This window comes from Platichthys flesus, chromosome 4 (assembly GCF_949316205.1).
Source record: "Platichthys flesus chromosome 4, fPlaFle2.1, whole genome shotgun sequence".
Taxonomy (NCBI): domain Eukaryota; kingdom Metazoa; phylum Chordata; class Actinopteri; order Pleuronectiformes; family Pleuronectidae; genus Platichthys; species Platichthys flesus.
Window position 1 is genome coordinate 14,246,501 of NC_084948.1, and position 19,049 is coordinate 14,265,549.

The window sequence follows — 19,049 nt, forward strand, 5'->3', positions numbered from 1 at the left end:
CTGAGAACGTGACTCATCACTCAGACACACAAGCTGTTTATTTTGTGTTCTTAGACAAAAACATTTTAACCCCTTACACCCTATATTTTACTGGATGGCTCTTGCTTGATTGATTTGAGCTACTATTATGCACCTTACATCTTTTTTCCATTGCTTTTAATTTAAAATTATGTTGTTATATTTGATTTGTTCATGAGTTTAAATGTTATAATTAGCTATCTTTGATGTTGTGGTTGTTGTTGTTGTAATATACCTGTCTCCATTGGTTGCCCTCTAGCTTGACAACTGGACTGATATTAGCCTGCTACAAGTGTTAGTATAATGTATTTATAGCTAACGACAAGTTACAGCAGGAATATAAATCGTATCTAATTAATTTACGTTACTGAATATTTATGTTTTACCTTTATTAGTTTTTCTGCTACTTCTGTTACAAATAATCTATTTTGTGATTATTTTGTACATGTTTGTTTGATCTTTTAAAAGTTAACTGAACTAAACGTTAATTTGTGTGAAGATGACAAACCTTTCACAGTTTAATGGTGACCGTGTATTATGTGTAAAGTCAAATGATATTTGTTATCATTACAGCGTCGCAAGGGTTAAGAACGCGTTTCCTGCACCTGTTTGGGATTTGAAGTCCAATCTGGTGGCCATTTCTATTGCAGCTCATTCAGGCGCCTCACCGAAAGAACTACAAGCAGCCTCCGCGCTCGCTGCCCCGACCCGCCCCGGTTCTCCGCTGCTGCTCTACGGGACAGGAGAACTTCCTGATTGACCCACTACCCACAACAACAGGAGCCGAATCGCGTGTCCGTGTCAGGGGACGGAGACGCTTGTCCGCTGCGGTTGTAGCCACTTAGCTCCGGTTAGCTCAGGACGCAGCGAAACACCTGCTCTAAGCGGCTAATCTCCTGTTAGCACGCTACCTGTTCGTCCGTCCAGTTCCGGGACAGCAGCGGCACTCTGCCTCCTCTCGTGCCCGCTAGCAGCCGCGTCAGCCCGGGTAAGTGTCGCGCTGGGACTTGGGAGTTAAGCTAAGCGACCAGAACTTGTATATAACTTGTGAGGGTTGTCGCACTGTAGCATCCTCTGGTGCACTTTTACTCTCAGTTTCTCACGGTGTCAAACTTCAGCTGGAGGGGGGGGGGGGGGTGTCGATCGATTCGGTCGTAGAAGTGTCCCATAATGTTCATGATCTGTGTCCGGATGATGCTGTCAAACCCTGGTTGTTGACACACTGTCGCCTGCTGATGTGGCTTCGCTGTCCAGGAACACATCACTCAGAGACTCTGGCGTTACAGAGTAGGTGAGGTGCGGCTGTGACGTCTTTATTTACTAATAATGATTTGACCTTTACGTGGGGCCACCAGGATCAGCTTATAGAGATGATGATAGTGGTTTCTCTCTGGTTATTTGCGAAGGTTTTATCATAATGTATAACGAGGCTAGTGCACCACAGGGAGAACAGGTAAAACGCTTGTGCTGGTACCAAAGGAGATCCCACCAAAGGGAAGAAGGTTTGTAGTTGGTTTTAAGTGACCCATCTATTTTAAAGTTTCCTCCATCCATAACCGAGTTTAAGAGATCTTTGCTCCTTCATTAATGGTTGACTATAATCCTATCTTTCACTTATGGGTGCAGACAACCCTTATTGAATTGTAATTAATTGAACTTCCACACATTAATAATTTATTCAAAATGTGAGTCTGGATTTAGTCTTGCACAGGGAACATGATGTGTTCAACTAACCGATGTTTTCCTTCTTTGAAATCTAAATCTAAATCAGATATTCTGGGTGTTCTTTTGTTAATGTCAAACTTAGATTTATTGTGTTTCTCAGAGCAAAGGTGGTTCACACATAATCACAATGAACATAAAGTACACTGCACACCTGACTCTTTATATGTGCTTGTAAAATCCAGCTTGTTTAATCTTTCTAGCATTACGAGAGACGGGCCTGTACACTAATTGTTTTTGCAGTTCACCATCTTGGGTGTTTTGTTCAAATAAAAGCCCGGAGCAGGGCTGCTGGTAACAATGTCTGTTTGTTACCTCCCAGTTAAAAACACTGCGCTATCTTTCTCTTGAAATCCATCGATTGGGACTAAGAAACACTGCCACACTGGTCCCATTATAACCCCTAATGTTTGTGTAATAGAGGTTATCGGAGGGCAAAGCGAAAAAGCCGGCAGGACGCCAAAGAGTTCTCTGATGCGAAGGCCGACGTGACACCGTCGTCAGATCAGCAGGTGCTGACTCATCGGCCGCTTGAAAAGAGACGCGCTCCTGAACCGAGCCTTGGAATGTCAGCGACTCTCCCTGCCCTCGTCGAAACGCTCTGATGTTTGCTGAGCGGAGCGAATCATGACATCATTCCAGATCCTGTAAAGTTGTCCCACGGTAAACAGTGGCAGGGGCAGAACTGGTCCCGGAGGTGTCAGGCGGCTGTGTGTGTGTGTGTGTGTGTGTGAGAAAGAGACGCAACACAGCCCAGTGACAGAGGGCGTATTTTTCCTCATTTTATCCACCAGGATTCACTGCGTCCTCGTGTCGAGGCTGAGCAGAAAATTGGTCGACGTGTGAGCCAAGTTTTCTATATTTATCACAGTGACATTTTTATTGCGGCAGTAATATTGGAGAGGGTGTTCCTTGTCAGGTGTGACTCATGCCTGGTTTGTCCCCATTGCAGTCCACTGGAAGAGTAAAGTACACACTCTGCAACATTGCTGTTATATGATTATACATCTGTAAATGAAAGGCCTGCTGGGAAATGGCTCACATGGGAGTTTATGACGCGTAATGAAGACATAGAGTCGCTGCAGCGTAGGAGCCATTAGTAAAATGTATTTTATGGAATTATTCCATCTTTGACCAACTTTCTGTTCCCTCTTTTATTAGCAACATTAAAAATCCCAAAATTTATCAAGCAATTTGTTACCCTTTTTTTTAAATCCCTGTCTCTGTCATTGCCCTCCTCCCCCGACATCCATCTCTCTCTGCTTGTCCCCCTGTCCTGCCCTCCTCTCCTTCAGGTCCTCGTCCTCTCGCGCTGCGTCAGTCATCGTGAGTGATTGGAGACAGCGAGACGGGCATCTGTCGATAAGGACGCGCACACAAAGGGCCATCGACCGGTCAAGGATGACCATGGACCACATGAAGAATGAAGCCGACGCCTCCTCAGTAGACTCCATGGCTCTGTACACTGTGATGTATCCCGTCTTTAACCAGGTGAAGAATGCCGACTCTCAGTACGAAGTTGAAATAAATAAATAATTCAAAGATGAATAAATAGGGCCAAGGTTTGTTGCATGAGAAAGAAATATAGATGAGACTTTCTCATATTCAGATCGAGCCGAAGGAAGGGGTAGTGTGTGTTTAATGAAAATTCTGGCTGAGGCTTGTAGTGTGTAGGATTAGTTTTTGTCGGGCCAGAGAATCAATAATGAAAAATAAGAAGTAATAGTCAACAATTTAATTAGCAAAGAGGAAATAGCATCATGACAAACACGTGATAAACATACAGTAATGCGAAGAGACCACACTGCTGGAACTGGGTCACTGTTTATGACACAGCTCTAGAAATTAAATTACTCTACTTGTAGGTTCGATTTTTGAAAAGCTATTTTCCGACATGAACTCCACCGAAGGTCCAGAATAATGGGTCTGGAAAATTTCCTTCACATATGAAAAACACAGAAGGAGAAGGTCTGTGCTGACTTGGACACAACAACAGGAAAAGGTCCAGAACATTAAGGCGAGAGATCGGGTCTGAGTAGAGCAGCCAGGAGGCAAAACATGATGTTTGAATTGCATTGCGGAAATCAATATCTGCTTCATAATACATCCATGATCGACACCTGCATCGGCCCTCGTCACTAAAAGCTCTCAAATCTCCTTCTCTTTCCAAGCGGACATTTTCATCTGCATCTTCGATGTGCACGTCCCCGTGACTGTCTGGACTTCAGTGCCTGAAATGTCTGAAATCAGCTATAGTCTTGATGCGTTATGCACATATAGAGTTTGTCTATAGTTTTTTTATTTATTAAATTGTTTTACCATACACTGTTTGATGTGGAAAGATGGAAAAGAGGACAGCTCCCCAAAAGTAAAGCCAAAGTGTCAGAAACATCTCCTGGTGTCTGGCTGCAGTATTACAGCAGCAAGAGTCAACATGACAGCACGAGTACTAATGAATGTAAAACACAGCAAACCATAAACTACTCAGTGCTGTAAAAAATGCAGTGATGTCAGGAGGTTAAATAAAAAATGACGAGACAAAGAAAACCGGGAGAGGATGGTGGCACGTACTTGAAAACAGAACAATGGGCTTCATTTATCAAATAAATCACACCGCAGTTTGTACTGAAAAAAATTTCAAACTGACGTCTCTGGTCTTTATGTAGCAAATCAATGGGTAAAACGCAATCATACAGATTAAGAGCCGCGCTTTTTCATACTGCACCATAGAAAACACTGCGTATGAGAGACACTTTAAATTGTCAATTTTTTTTTTTTTACAACCTCTTCAGTTTGTCTTTGTTCAAAATCCTTTATTTCTTGTCTTACCACTCTCGAATAAAGACAAAAAAAAACCACAACATTATAACTACAAATCCAACAAACTTTTTCTTTTAGTGAAGCTTCATCCGTAATACCAGAATATCAGCTCAGAGGAACTGAACACACTTTGGTTCCTATGATGTAGAATAGAGTTGAGCAGACTCAGCTCAGTAAACAGAACAATACATTAACACAGTGTCCTGCTTTGATACTGCAGGTTGCCGGGCTTATATGTACTTTCTGCAGAATTACATTTCAGGAGGAGAAGAGAAGCAGTGATAAAAGTTAAGCTGTTTGTGTGTGTGTGTGTGTGTGTGTGTGTGTGTTATGGGTTGTGCTGCTCGCTTATACGTGTGTGTCTGTGTGGGTTGTAAATTTCAGCTGGAGCAAGTCAACTTATCAGCAGCGCAGACCTTGAGAGCAGCTTTTATAAAGGTGGGTGTGTTTACCGTCTCTCCCTTTCACTTTTTTTAATCATTTCAGACGTGTCAACTCTCAGGTGATTTGTAGATTTGATCAGTTTCAATTCTGCAGAGTAACGAGGACCTTAGTCATAACTTTCAACTGTTTGTTTGTTTGTTTGTGTGTTAAGGCAGAGAAAGAGAGCCCAGGTCTGACCCAGGACATTGTCATCAAAGTTCTGGAGAAGAAGAAACTAAAAATCAACTACAGTGAGTCTCTACTGCGCATGGCTGCAGACGATGTGGAAGGTAGGTCGCTGGGTGCTTTTCCAGACGCTTTTCCTTTTGGCGGCCATGTTGTCAGATTAGAACAGCCACACTATCTGCATGAGAATCACATCTCTGAGAGAGTGTCAGGGTCTCGCCTGTTTTCTCTGTGTAGTGCTGGGGGGGTGAACAGCTAAATAGACACTGAAAACGTTTGAATATGTAACAAACTTAAATATAAGCAACACTTCCTGTACCAGTTTCAAAGTAAAAGCAGTCTAGTGTTTCTGTTGACTGAATCCTTGTTATTGTAGAAACGGAAGATGCACTGCTTCATACCGTAGAGTCCTGTCACTTAGTTGAGTACATAGGGTACTTTTATTCAAGGGAATACAGTGGTCATACCAGAAACCCAACAGGTAAGCAATGCACCTGCTGCACATAGATGCATACTGTGGCAACTCCAGAGGAAGAAACACGAGTCTTTCCTTCAGACACAACACGGACTGCCTTGCCTAAGGATACTGGGTGATCGCCAGCTCCACTTGCCCAGGGTCTCTGTTATTTTTCCTATTGCATGAGCTCAGTTATCCACTGGGGGGAGCTGTTTCCCCACAAATCGTCTCCTCTCCCTGCTCTCAAATATTCCTCCGTCTCTGTCTGTAATTGAATTCCTTGTGCTCTGTACAGTGATTGATGGTAGTAATGAATTCACGCACACACACAGACACACACACACACACACTTTTGGATGAATTTTAAATTTACCTCCCTGCATAGCGTATCCCAACTTCTACCACAACACTGCCTTTACTTGACAAACTAAACACTTTAGAGTGCACACACATTCAAACACACACACACACACACACACACACACACACACACACACACACACACACACACACCATTCTATGTTGATTTTATTCATTTGAAACTTAGCTGTGTCTCTCACACGTGTTATTAATTGCTTCCTCTTGGTGTCTCTATTTGCATGTGTGCTGACGCGTGCGTCGCTGACATCACTATCACTTCTCCCTCTTCCTCTCTGTGGTTTCAGAGTTCATCATTCACAGGCCAGAGCCCGAGTTCCAGGAGCTGAACGAGAGGGCCGGAGCTCTGAGACACATCCTCAGCACCATACCAGATGAGATCAATGACAGAGTGGCCTTCCTGCAGAGCATCAAGTAAGCCAGCTCAGTGTGTGCGTTTGAGTGAGTGGGCAATACACAGTAGATTTATTTCTACATTACAGCTTTTCAGTCAGACCTCTTGTATTCATTGAATAGATGAATAGAGGATATTTGGCAATAATTACTTTATCAATATATTTTTCTTTTAAAGTGAATTGCTTTGATACAGTGTGTCTCTTAGTGATGATGAGGACCCTCCTAACATAGAAACAAAAACAAACAAAAGGTGATCTTTGGTTGAGGTGTGTTTGAATATGGAGAAAAAAGACATGAGTGGCTGCAAATCTCTTTTTATGATGCTTATCGGGAACAAGGTGAAAAGTTGATCCTCTGGTTGAAGTCAGTCTGAGTCATCACACACTCGCAGCCACACTCAGCACACACCTGCTTCAGCAGACGTCTGTACATAGGTCGTTTGGGGGCGAATCAACACAGACGGTACAAACAGTCTAGTGGGTGAATTGATTTGAATGTGTGTTGTGTAAAACACTTTACAGTCTGTCTGCACACAAACACACACAAGATAAGGCTTTGCAACACATCAGCACCGTCAGTTAGCAGAATAGTGTTTTTTTTTGTACACATATATAGTAAAAATGGTTGAAGAAGTCAATGTATTTGTTCAAATTGATATTTTATCCAACTGGTCAGTTGTGGTACTAAGTTCAAGGAGTGCTTTAAAAAACATGTTTTTCCAATACATATATATTTCATTTACGGTGTACGGAGGTTTGAGTTCTCCTGCAGCGCCTCCTCGTTAGGTTCAGACACGGCCCTTTGCTGCAGGCCTTCCTCACTCCTGCCTAAGTTTTGTACTGTCAATAAAAAAAATGTTTAATCTAAAAAAATATGACGAAGTCCAAAGCATTAGGTTTCATGTGCAACCTTGGAATCAGTGTGTATTAAAAAAATAATCTCAGCTCAAAGGTATGCAGCTTTTCATCAGCCGTTTGGGGCTGGCTACGGTTTGGAGATCAAATCATAACAGGGATTCGTGGGGCGAAGCGCTGATTCTTTTTTTAAAGGTTGAAAGGGGATAGTTGAGGTGGTCCAGGCAGCCAATCACGGTGCATTCTAGGCGCCTTCTGTTTTAGGTGCACTGAGCACTACCAACGAGGATGGAGATATATCTATATTTCATCTGGCCTTGGAGCACCTCGGGATCCGTCAGAAAGAGCTTGAGATAGATAGATAGATAGAGAGAGAGAGATAGAGAGAGAGAGATACACTGCCTGGCCATGTCTGTGACCGGAGCCCAGAGAAGGGGAGACAATGGATGGTTTTCATTGGGTCTTAAAAAGCCAACATTTCCTGAATCTGAATTTAAAACCCTAACAAAGTCTGTATGTTATACATACAAGGTTTTAAATATATTTAGTTGGTCTAAATTATGGAATTGCAGTGTACATGGTTTTTAATGTCTCAGTGTATTGTAGTTCTTTCTCAGTGATAAACAAGACCAACATGGAAAACTGATACTACACCAAATTACACTTTTAATGTTTATTCTCTACTAGGCTACTTCATCAGCTTTAATTATGGGCGAACGTAAGTAGTTCTGGGACTCTGACATTCCTTTATGACATAGATCTTAAATTTCATTCATTATGGTCTTAAAAAGCACATAAAAGTCTTAAATATAATGTACAAAAGATGCAACACAAGCATTTATAGATACCAATCTTAGTGTTACCGATGTCTTTATGTTGTGGGATAGTGATGACTAACCTCTAAGATTATATATTTTTTTTTTTTTACCTCTATGAGCTGCACTATTGGTACGCATGCACGCACAGACACACACACACACACTATGGAGAGAAAGCGAGAGAGCTTTCATTTCCTCGGCTCACTTTGTCATTATTTTGATCGAATTCAGTACTCCTAGCGAGTGGCTGCTCGAGCTACTTACCCAGCGGACAGCTTAGAAATAAAATCAATTCAAAGGGAATGCTAAAAATTAAAGTTACGGTACGGCAGATTTCAAGTGAGTACGATGGGAGGGGGGGGGGAAGTAGTGGGTGAGAGTCAGTTTGTGAGAATATAGTAACGAGCAGGATCAAAGAAGTGCAGTTTCAGGGTTATCCCTGCCTGATGAAAACAGACAGATTTTGAGATGCTGTTTCTTTTTTTTCAATGTGCACTTTATTTGTGCCGGTGTCATCCACAGAGATATTGCCAGCGCCATAAAGGAGCTGCTAGACACCGTTAACACCGTCTTCAGGAAATACCAGCATCAGAACCGACGGGTACGTAAACACATGGGGAGGAAAGGAAAATGCAAACACACTCACAGTCGCTGTTAAATATGTGGAGCTGAAAGTCTGTGTGTATTTATTGTTAAGGCACTGGAGCAGCAGAAGAAGCAGTTTGTGAAATACTCCAAGAGCTTCAGCGACACGCTCAAAACCTACTTCAAAGACGGAAAGTATGACACTGTTCCTACTTCCTTCTGTTTTAGGAGTTTGGTCTTTTTCCCCTTTCTTTTCTGTTTTTTTCACTCACTCATTCAACCACACACACACACACATACAAACTCTGTCACCACCAGGTAAGTCGTTGTCGTTTGATCACAGACCCGCCTCCATCAAATCCGCCACTGCTAAATAATTCCCATGACCCATTTCTCTGGCGTGTATTCTGTGAAGCCCGACGTTCTCCTCTCCAGCCAGATCAGAAATGTTTCCTGGATCAATACTGATACTGTTGCCATGGTTTCTTTGCTGTGTGATTGACATGCGTGTCCCTTGTGTCTCTGTCACGGTTGTTTCCAGAGTGATAAACGTGTTTGTCAGCGCCAACCGGCTCACCCACCAAACCAACATGATACTGCAGGCCTTCAAGACCGGGGCGTAGCGGCCGGAGAAGACACACGCACACCGAGAGGCAAAGAGTTGACATGAGGCTGTGTAATTAGTAAAGACGTTGTCTTATTTTCAGCTGTTTAATTTATTGTTTTTTGGTTTTGTGGGGAGATCAGGTAGTTTGAGGCTCAAAGGAAATGAGGTTGACAGTAATTACCAGGGATTTTTACTCTTTTTATGTTGCTCTTTTATCAGATCTTTAGTCCGTATTTCATTATTCCTTTACACAGTTCACTCTGTTCAGTACAACGTAGGTCTCAAAACAGAATAAGGAAAGTGTGATTGTTTTCATGTCCTTAAATGTTTTAAATACCCTAATGAATCTCTTTCAAAGTTACAATAAAAACAACTGGCATTCTGTTTCCAGACTTATCCACAAATATTTTGTTCTTTGACTTCATCGTGTAAAAACTCACAATGGTGTCTTCTACTCAGCAGTAATATCCCGCCACGTTGAGCATACATCATTTTCCACTTAAGGGGGAAACGTTTAGGTCCTATGAAGAAATCCAGATCTGGAGAAGCGCTCTGGGAATATAACGTGAGAGAGAGACTGTGTTCACCGTCTGTTCTGTCTGTCCTGCTCTGGTCGGCTTCACACTGTGCATCATAAACACAGGCAGTAACACACCAGCTGTGCAGTCTGTCCCTGTACTTTAGTTACAGAAGCAGTTTCTCATTTACTGTCTGCTAACAACAGATAATCCACCACGTAATATAACACATGGGACGCTGAGGACCCAACAAGCCAATGATTCTACCTCTGCTAAGGAGGTTATGTTTTCACCCCTGTCCATTAGTTTACTGGTTGTTGGTTGGTTTATTTGTTTGTCAACAGGATTACCCACAGACTACCGGTTACTACCGTTGTCCAGAAGTGAAAATATCCTTGATAAGAACTAATAAGGTCATTTGGAGTGTGTGCAGTTGGGATTGTTATGTGGTGCCGTGATACTGAGGTCCTGCTGATACACACACTCAATGCTTTTTGATGGGTACTTTGAAGTTTGGTCCATGTCCCATCCACTCACATCGAGGACTGGGGGGGGTTTCTGAGGACATGAGGTGGCAATGGAGATGTTTTGGCTTCACTTGGGGAGCTGACATGTTGTCCATCATATATATTCTATGTGGACCCTATCAGTTATTTTCCCCTGTACATCAGCCAACATGTGTTTGTGTGTCAGATCTTTGTTAATTATCATGTTACCCCTCAGAAAATGTGAGTAAAGCAAATCCATGTTGAAACACTACTTTTTATTTTTCCGGTGATATAGTGTAGATAAACCTACAGTAGATTACATGGTATTACACAAAGCTGCCACACAGAGAAATCCCTGTGTCAACACTAAAAACTTTGTGTTTTGATATTTGTCAGCTTTTAATTATAGACCCAAGTTTCCGCTTCAACGCCGAGGAAGACCAGAAACAGAAGATGACATTTGTTTCAGGGAAAGAGAGCATGAGAAGTTACACAACTCCATCTTAGGAAGTTGGACCTTCTCACACTTTCTAAACGGAATAAGGAGACAAATGGACATTGATAGAGATCAATACAGTGTCAAACAAGCATTGAACAACTTATTTGAGCTTTAAACCGTGTCCCAGAGAACGTGGAGCAGTAACTTAGTAAGACCTTTTACAACAATTACGTCTCTGTAGCTGAAAATACATGTGTTATTTTATTATTCTGTTTCCATTCACTCTCTTTCTGATGCAGTGGCCATGACGGAGTTCCTTCAGCCAAATGCTATTCATTAAAAAGTGTCAACAAGAGTGATGAAGTGTGTTGAAGTAAACAAACTTTTATTTGTATTGTATTGTGATTGAACGGGATTCAATATTTGAGAAATAGTTTCCAAATGTGAGTCACTTTCCGGATATCCATTGTTGTAAGAGAAGTGGTTTATTTTCCCTCAGTTACTCCGGTCTGTTTTCTCTTGTGCGCAAAGATCCACCAATTTCACTTCTCCCTCCAATTCCAGCGAGTTCATTCTTCTCCCTGTATAATGGTGGATTTTCTGCGGTGGATTTGTGGTGTGGCTATTTGGAGCTCTGCACTGGCTCCTGCTTGCACTGCTCTAATCCAATTGTAATGGCGTTAATTTCTTAAAGCTCTATTATTGAAAACGCTGAGACCTAATTTTTTGGAGATCCTGTCGCCGTTGACGACTGCAGCAATCAGCTAATTCGAGTTATTCCAGGCCATTAAAGTTGCATGCTGGGATTTGTACTGGTCACCGAAGCAGCGGGGAGGAAGAGGACTGATGACATCCATGTTGGATGTACAACTTAGGGGTAATTTGTTCTTGTTTTAACAAGACCTTTTGTTGCAACTGTTGTCCGTGTGTGTGTTTGTGTTTGTGTGTGTGTGTGTGTGTGCGACCCACTGGATGCCCCCTCAAAGGCATGCGAACGACACTATAAAGCTCTGGTGGTGTGTGTTTTATTATTGTTCAGGTCTGGGTTCACATCAGTATTTTTTTACTTGTGTAAATGCATGAACACTTTTATGAGTGGCAGTAGAATACTGGTGTTCTCGTTAATTGTGTTGCTGTAGCCATGGTGTGTGTGTGTTGTGTGTGTTTGTGTGTGTAAACTGACTTTGGCCAAACATCTTTTGTGAGGTTCCTGGTTAGGGTTAGTGGTAATATCTGCGTGGTGGTTGTGTTAGTTAGTGTTAGGCATGAACCGGTTCTGGTAAAGGATAGGGATAAGGTTTTGGTTAGGCTTTCGACAATGAAGGGAAATCAATGCAAATTCCTAATAAGCATAGATGAGCAAATGTGTGGGTTTGTGTGTAACTTCGAGTAACAGATCAAGGGACTGGAGGAAAGATAATATGAGAGGTATAATTACACCACTACAAACACACACACACACACACACACACACACACACACACACACACACACACACACACACACAAACACACCATAGCTACAGCAGCCCACATTGTCTTACATACAGACGACAGTGTCTGGACTCACAAACTCTCTTTTTGACGACTTGGTTGCCAGGAAACTTACCCTGAGTCTTTGAGAGTGAAGCATAATAAAAGAAAAGAATAGAGCGTGTGTGTGTGTGTGTGTGTGTGTGTGTGTGTGTGTGTGTGTGGCCTCTTTCACTGTCTGGACTAGTTGGGGGCAGTAGTTAACTCTCTGTATGCCTCGTCGCTGGCTTGGACAGACTTCGGGACATAAAGCTCGGGCTCTGGGAATCAGCTGAACCTCCTACGGACGACCCAGAGGGTTTGTTTGAATTTCATACATTTAAAAAACGATTTATTGCATGAGCACAGAGGCTCTGGGTCAATTTGCTGTGGACACCCACTGTGGGCTGAAAGTTGGATGAACTTGGGTATCTTGGTAAGATTAAATTTTATATTAACTGAGTGTGTGTTCGACTATATGTGGATTTTATGATTTGAAACGTGCTTGAATGAAGCATTGCCCGGCCAGGAGCCTGTCATGGGGCAGCTATAGCCGGGTGCTGAGATGGTCTTTTCGGACAGTTTGACTGCAGTGGGTGAAACTCTGTCCAACTCCAATAAAGACCAGAGAGAAATCCAGTTTGCACTGGATTTCCAGTCTGTATCTCCTGGAAGAAGAGACACAGCTAACACTAACACTGGTAAGTGGAGTTTGATTGGCAGCGGATATGACAGAACTATAATTTATATACATAATGTAGATATATATATATATTTTCTTTTTTCCTTGTATAATATGATTACATTACATTAGGTAACTTGGCAGATGCTTTTATCAAAAGTGATGTAAAATAGGAGGACGACACAAAAGCTTGCGTACAGTAAGAGCTTAAAATGCTGAACCTGTTCAAATAGGAGCCAAAATGACTGCTTGTGGGGAAATTTACATTGAAAGCAAGGCCATACATCTTCCAACGTTTGTTCAAACCGCAATATTTATGACGCCCCAGCTACAAATACACTGTGGTCTCTTTTTTGTGTTAATTTTATGGAACTGTGCCTGTGTAATCACATAAAGACTGACGCCAGCTGCCTGCCGCGAAACAAATCAGGATTGAAGTTATCGCGTTCATAAACAAAACATGAACCGGGCGCCCCTACGGTTTCCACCACTCTCTTCATTTATTACAGGAGCACAAACAAATCTGTCGCAGTCTACCACTCGCTTGTCAGCGATGTAAATTAAAAAAAAGGCGGATAAACTCATCATATCAAAATCACACTGCGGTTAATCGCTGTGGAGAAAAAAAGAACTGTTTCCGCGAAGCATTTATTTCCGTTTTTATTACACAACCTGTCATCTAAATCTCGGCTCAGCGTGACGCCACCTCCAATGAGTTTGTCTCGTAAAAGCTTACGTCGAGCTGGAAATTAAAGCGAGGGGGGGGGGGGGGGGGGGGGCGCTGTCCTCCGCTGCCCTTCGTAGAAGCCTTTCATCACCAACTTCTCTCTGTTAGGCCCTTTTTTGAAACCGCGGCACAGGCTAATTGAACAAATCCTGCCTTTTCATTCATGCTATTATTCATGCCGCTCGTCCATACCCGACTGCAGCATTTCATTTCACATTAGCTGACATAACAGAGGCTCGGCGTGCTTTGGCAACTTGCCGCCCACCCCCGGCCATTCCTGAGGAATAATTTGGAGGCCGGTTCAATAGCCTTTGAAAACTGAGAAGAGACCTTCGCACGCCGTTCATTGCAGAGATGTTTGGACGGAGTGAAAGAAAGGGCAACAAAAGCAGTCTGCACGCCGCTGTGACTCCGCCGCGTGATTATGGTGATTGACGCTGTACCACATCTATGGAAGGTTACTAAGGGATTACTAAAGCCGGGAACATCTTGTTTGTTCGCCATGTGACACCTAGGAATATGAGAAAGTCATTATCTGACTGCGAGTTCAAAGCCGCAGACACGAGCTTTACCTCGCTCACCTCGTGTGACATGTCAGCGATTGATTGACAGGTGAGGCGTAACCATGGGAACGAGGATGGAGGTGGCACAGCTGGAGAGCGGGATGAACACCGAGGATTATAGAAAGCTGCAGAGCCTCTTCCTGGTGAGCGGGTTTAATAACAACCTTACATTCAGACACTTTTCATTCACATTGGGAATACTTTAAGAGGAGTTATATTCAGATTTATGTTTTCCGCATCCCACAATAGCAAACCTTCAAAATACAGAGGCTGCGGCACATTGTGTCTGAATGCAAGGTCTCATAATCCTGTTGATGTTGATGCAGGACCCCCTGGGTGCTTCCCGCTCCCTGTCCCGAACTGAATTCATCGATTTGGCCTGGTCGTCAGTCGGCCGCGGCTCCAGGGAGGAATACGGCCTCCTGTTCGACAGCGTGGTTGTCACTCAGGAGCACCGCGGCCTCCTTCTGGACAGCGATGCCGTGAAGGACGAGGGACGCGTCGACTGGGGAGGCCTGTGCTCTTTTCTGCTGCTGGAGCTCTCGGAGAAAGTGAAGAACAACAGACCCAGCACAGTGCCGTGCTGGAAGCCCCCCCGCACCCTGACCTGCCCCCATCGGGACCAGGTCCAGAAGGTAAAAGGTGGTTAACGTCTCGGAGCACATTCTCTGTCGTAACCAAATGGATCCTCTGTGGCACTTTATCAAAAAAAAACATTTTTAAACTGGCTGGAGAATCTAAATCTCTGCTGACTCGGAGGAATTCATCATTGTTAAACATTGTGCGAGGAAACGTTCAAAAGCATTAGGTTCCCGTTCATCAAAATGGTACACTTCCTTTGGGATAAATATCTCTGGACTTGTTTAACATCTATCAATTAATATGTAAATGAAGTGGCTGGTGTAAAGTGTCTAGCGCTGGGGATAAAATGATGGCTCACCACTTTAATCTTTCAACCCTGAGAATGTCAAAATGTCAGAATGTTGTGCGGGTTGTTTTCGGCTGGAGGCTTCAAAGAGTCATACAAAGTCAGACAGACTAAAGCAGCTTAGACGACTCATTTCTGGTTTCTGTCAGTAATGTGGCTGGACTCAAGCAAGGTAAATACAACAGTTACACTTAAAGCTGCACTAATTGATAGCTCCATTTTGGTCTCCACCAACTCCAGAGGAAAATATCTGTCTCTTGAGCTGCTAAACACTGTGCCATGTTCACCAATTAGTTGCAAGCTGTTTCCAAAGTTTGGTGCTGCAAAGACCTGTCTGTCTTTAAAAAAGCTAAAGAGAAAAATATTTCCTTCATGAGCTGGTGGAGGCCAAAACTGAGCTTACAGGACAATGAGAATTGAACATTCAGTCGTCAGGCGGCTGGAAACGGAAACATGAGACCAGATTAGTGCGAATATTTCTTTGTGTCTGCTAGACACTCTGTTCACCGGTTTGTTCATATCTGTTTACGCTGTTTGTTGCAGTGAGGGAGTGCACAGACTTACTCCGAATTTTCATTGTGTACAAGTGCCGGCTGCACAAGGTAAAAAATTGTCTGACATATTAGCCATGGCAGCTTTAAAATGTGATAGTACATCAAAAATGTTTACACAATTTCGTCCTTTTCTGATCTGAAGGTTTGTCCCTATTCCAATTTAGAGATTCATCCATTTGTCTTCTTGAATTTTTTCAAATATACTTAATGTAATGTAAAGGTCCTGCTCCCATTGTAAAATCTCCCAATTTTAGCTAGGAAAATTATTTATTGCCACTCAACAATATGAAATAGACAGAAGTAATTTACAGCAGGATTTTTGAGATACAGCACGTAACAGGAACTCATCATACCTGTGACTGGTAATTGGTAAATAAAATGATTAGGGATAGATGTTTGACGCACCACTCTGACAAAGCTTGCAGGTGGCTGTGGGAAATGAATTTGTCTGCAGTTATTATATTTCATGTGAACTTTTTTTTTTTTTTACATGGATCCGCTCCCGCACAAATTGCATTGCAGAGAGCATTTAAGGTGTTTTTACACAAGTGGAAAACACATTGTTGTTCTGTGATGTCCTCTGGTCCCCACAGGTGTTGTACCTGCAGAGCTCAGGCCAGTATGTGACTCTGAGCAAAGGAGGAAGTGTCGGGCTGCGAGACAAAGAGGACATGTCCCTCACACACACACATCGACTGCAAAACTGCACGGTCGCACCCAAAGACCTCTGGGCCACAGACGTGGTGCTGCTGCACAACATCCACATGGTGATCACTTTTGAAACTTTTTAATTTGTACGAAGTGACTCACATCGATCCGTCCAATGAGTGATACCTGCTGCCATGTCTGGTTATCAGGACCGATAGTTCAAAAAGTGCTATTTCTTTGAAATTAATTTACAAATGAATATTGATAAGTGGTCTCGGTTGTTGGGTAATGAAGTAAACAAGCATTTCACTCAATCAATTAATTATTGATTAGTGGTTGATGGCATTGCAAGGCCACACAGCTTTTGCATAATGTTCAGAAAAGTAACATTCAGTTTTCTGTAATGAAAGCATCAATTATTGATCTTTATTTCTAATTAGAAGGCTTTAATCCACTAATTTGCGTCCGACAGATACGATTTAGATCCATGACGCTTCTGCATCATTTTTCAAATTTTTATTTTGTCATAATGATGAATCCAATTACTCATACTCGTCCTTCTTTTCTCAGATAGCTGTGTCATTTACAAGTAAGGAGGTCTGTTTTTATGACATACTGTTGAAACAGGACTTCAGCTGCAAGTATAAAGTCCAGGTAACAGCTTTCATTTCGATAAATTACACAAAATAATACCAATAAATAAACATATCTATTCTAATGTTATGGTTCTGTTGTTTTAATCATCCACAACATACTAACTTTTACATGTAACATTGCACACGCAACTTCTTATCTTCTCTAGGGTTTGACGCACACTCCCTGGTGTCTCGACTACTGGGCCGATCCCTCTAACCCAGACCAGGCTGTTCTCACCATAGGAGACATTGGAGGACAGGTAATACACTGTGGGAGGAAGACTGATTCTGATTGTTTCCTGCATCATCTGCATGTGCTCAGCAGTCCATCGCTGTGTGTGTGTGTCTGTGTGTGTCTGTGTGTCTTTTCCCAGGTCAGCGCTTTACATTTCACCTCAGCTCAGATTTCTCTGTTTGAGAGACTGAGTCAGAGGACGGACTCAGATTCTGCAGACATAGTCCTGTGGGATGAGCTGGTCAGAGGAAAACATATCTCCTGTTACATCGTTACACACCGAGTACACGCACCTGCCTGGGTTAGAAAAGGTAGGAAATGCACACACACACACACACACACACACACACACACACACACACACACACACACACACACACACACACACACACACACACACACACACACACATATAGTGAGTAAATGAGAGGCCCAGCAGAAAGAGCCGGCTGTACAATCATTTGATCGATATCCTGCTGCCCTTGTTACATAGATAGCTGCATTCACCTGCAGGGCCTCAGGCCAAAACTAAAACATTTGAATAGTCGAACACAATGAAAGCAATGAAACTAAATCAGTGTCTGAGTTGACGGAGAGAAAGGAGACCCCACACACACACTTCCACCTTGACACCTGGGATCAGAGCCACTGTGCTCGCTCGCTCGTTTCTCTTTCTCTCACTGTCACTACAGTAACGGCTTATGCAACACCATGGAAACACCTGCGCTTTCAGCGCTTTCACACACACACACACACACACACACACACACACACACACACACACACACACACACACACACACACACACACACACACACACACACACACACACACACGCTGCCTCTCCTGAGTCATCCACTTTATAGTTTTGCGTAGCCAAAGTTTTGAATATTGGCGGCAAGTCTCGGGCACAAGGTCGGGCCCCCTGAGACCCCCCCCCCCCCCCCCCCCCGCTTCGGCTCAGCTCTAGCAACAAAAGGGTCGCTTAGTTGTGTCTTGGTTGCATCATCGCCGAGTTTCTGATGGCTCGCCTGGCTGTTTGATAATGATTCAGCAGAGGCAGCGGCGCTCTGAGACTGCAGGGTGGCTGAGAGGGGGGGGATCCAGATGAAGGGGTGGGTGGGACAAGAACACAGCACATATAAATAAGCACAACAAATGGGAAAACAAAGAGATAACAACAAATCAGTGGAAAACAGTGGGGACAATGCCAGAAGCATTAAAAGCGCTGTCTAATTGAAATTTAGCAGGATGTGTGTGTGTGTGTGTGAAACCGCGAGAGAGAGAGAGAGAGAGAGAGAGAGAGAGAGAGAGAGAGAGAGAGAGAGTGAGTTGAGGATTCCCATGTCTGCGTATGTGTGTGGTATTTTCAGAGAGGAAAAGAGGGAGCGGGTGTATGAGTGTGTGTGCATACCTCTGGGGAGCTGGTGCTGTTCTTTTGAAGTTGCCCACCCTGCAGTATGAGTGGGTTGTGTACTATAAGACATGGCTGGTTATCCAGACCTCCTCAAGCCTTCGGGCTCACAGGGCCACGATAGAGAGGAAGAGGGAGAAGAAAGGGAGGAGGAGGAGGAGGAGAGGGGCAGCAGGGAGGAAAAGTGTGAGGTTAGCTGCAACGCTGGCTGAGGCAGATGTTGTGTATCTGGGTCTGCATCACAAACAGATTTTGATGATGCGTGCGTGTCGGTGAAAGCGAGACGGCCTCATTAATCAATGATGAGTTGGTGACGCCGTCTGAAAACCCACAGATCTTTTTAATTCACAGGGCGGGGAGAAGATGTTGTGTGTGAAATGGAATCAGACGTAATTATTGGCCCCGGCGATGCGGCCGATCCTTGACCCGCGACTGTCACATGC

At 43.3% G+C, this 19,049-nt stretch overlaps 2 protein-coding genes across 3 annotated transcripts in view; both read left to right on the forward strand.

Annotated features, from left to right (window-relative positions):
* Positions 1–720: 720 nt before the first annotated feature.
* Positions 721–9,668, forward strand: pdcd10a (programmed cell death 10a). Of its 2 annotated transcripts, none has more exons than XM_062385982.1 (8): positions 721–1,006; positions 3,036–3,231; positions 4,945–4,998; positions 5,156–5,273; positions 6,292–6,418; positions 8,595–8,673; positions 8,770–8,852; positions 9,199–9,668. In XM_062385982.1, exons 2-8 carry the CDS (start codon positions 3,142–3,144, stop codon positions 9,278–9,280), a joined length of 633 nt encoding a protein of 210 aa, XP_062241966.1. In that variant the 5' UTR covers positions 721–1,006; positions 3,036–3,141; the 3' UTR covers positions 9,281–9,668. The 2 variants fall into 2 exon arrangements, with proteins under 2 accessions (XP_062241966.1, XP_062241967.1); XM_062385983.1 differs by lacking the exon at positions 721–1,006 and adding an exon at positions 2,164–2,403.
* Positions 9,669–12,396: 2,728 nt separating this feature from the next.
* LOC133952363 (WD repeat-containing protein 49-like) overlaps positions 12,397–19,049 on the forward strand; it is a 28,109-nt gene continuing 21,456 nt past the window's right edge. The window contains exons 1-8 of the mRNA XM_062386776.1: positions 12,397–12,656; positions 12,750–12,921; positions 14,242–14,335; positions 14,519–14,827; positions 16,268–16,441; positions 16,893–16,976; positions 17,125–17,217; positions 17,332–17,503. Of these exons, the coding sequence (XP_062242760.1) occupies positions 14,255–14,335; positions 14,519–14,827; positions 16,268–16,441; positions 16,893–16,976; positions 17,125–17,217; positions 17,332–17,503 (913 nt within the window). The 5' untranslated portion in view covers positions 12,397–12,656; positions 12,750–12,921; positions 14,242–14,254. The remainder of the gene's footprint in view (positions 12,657–12,749; positions 12,922–14,241; positions 14,336–14,518; positions 14,828–16,267; positions 16,442–16,892; positions 16,977–17,124; positions 17,218–17,331; positions 17,504–19,049) is intronic.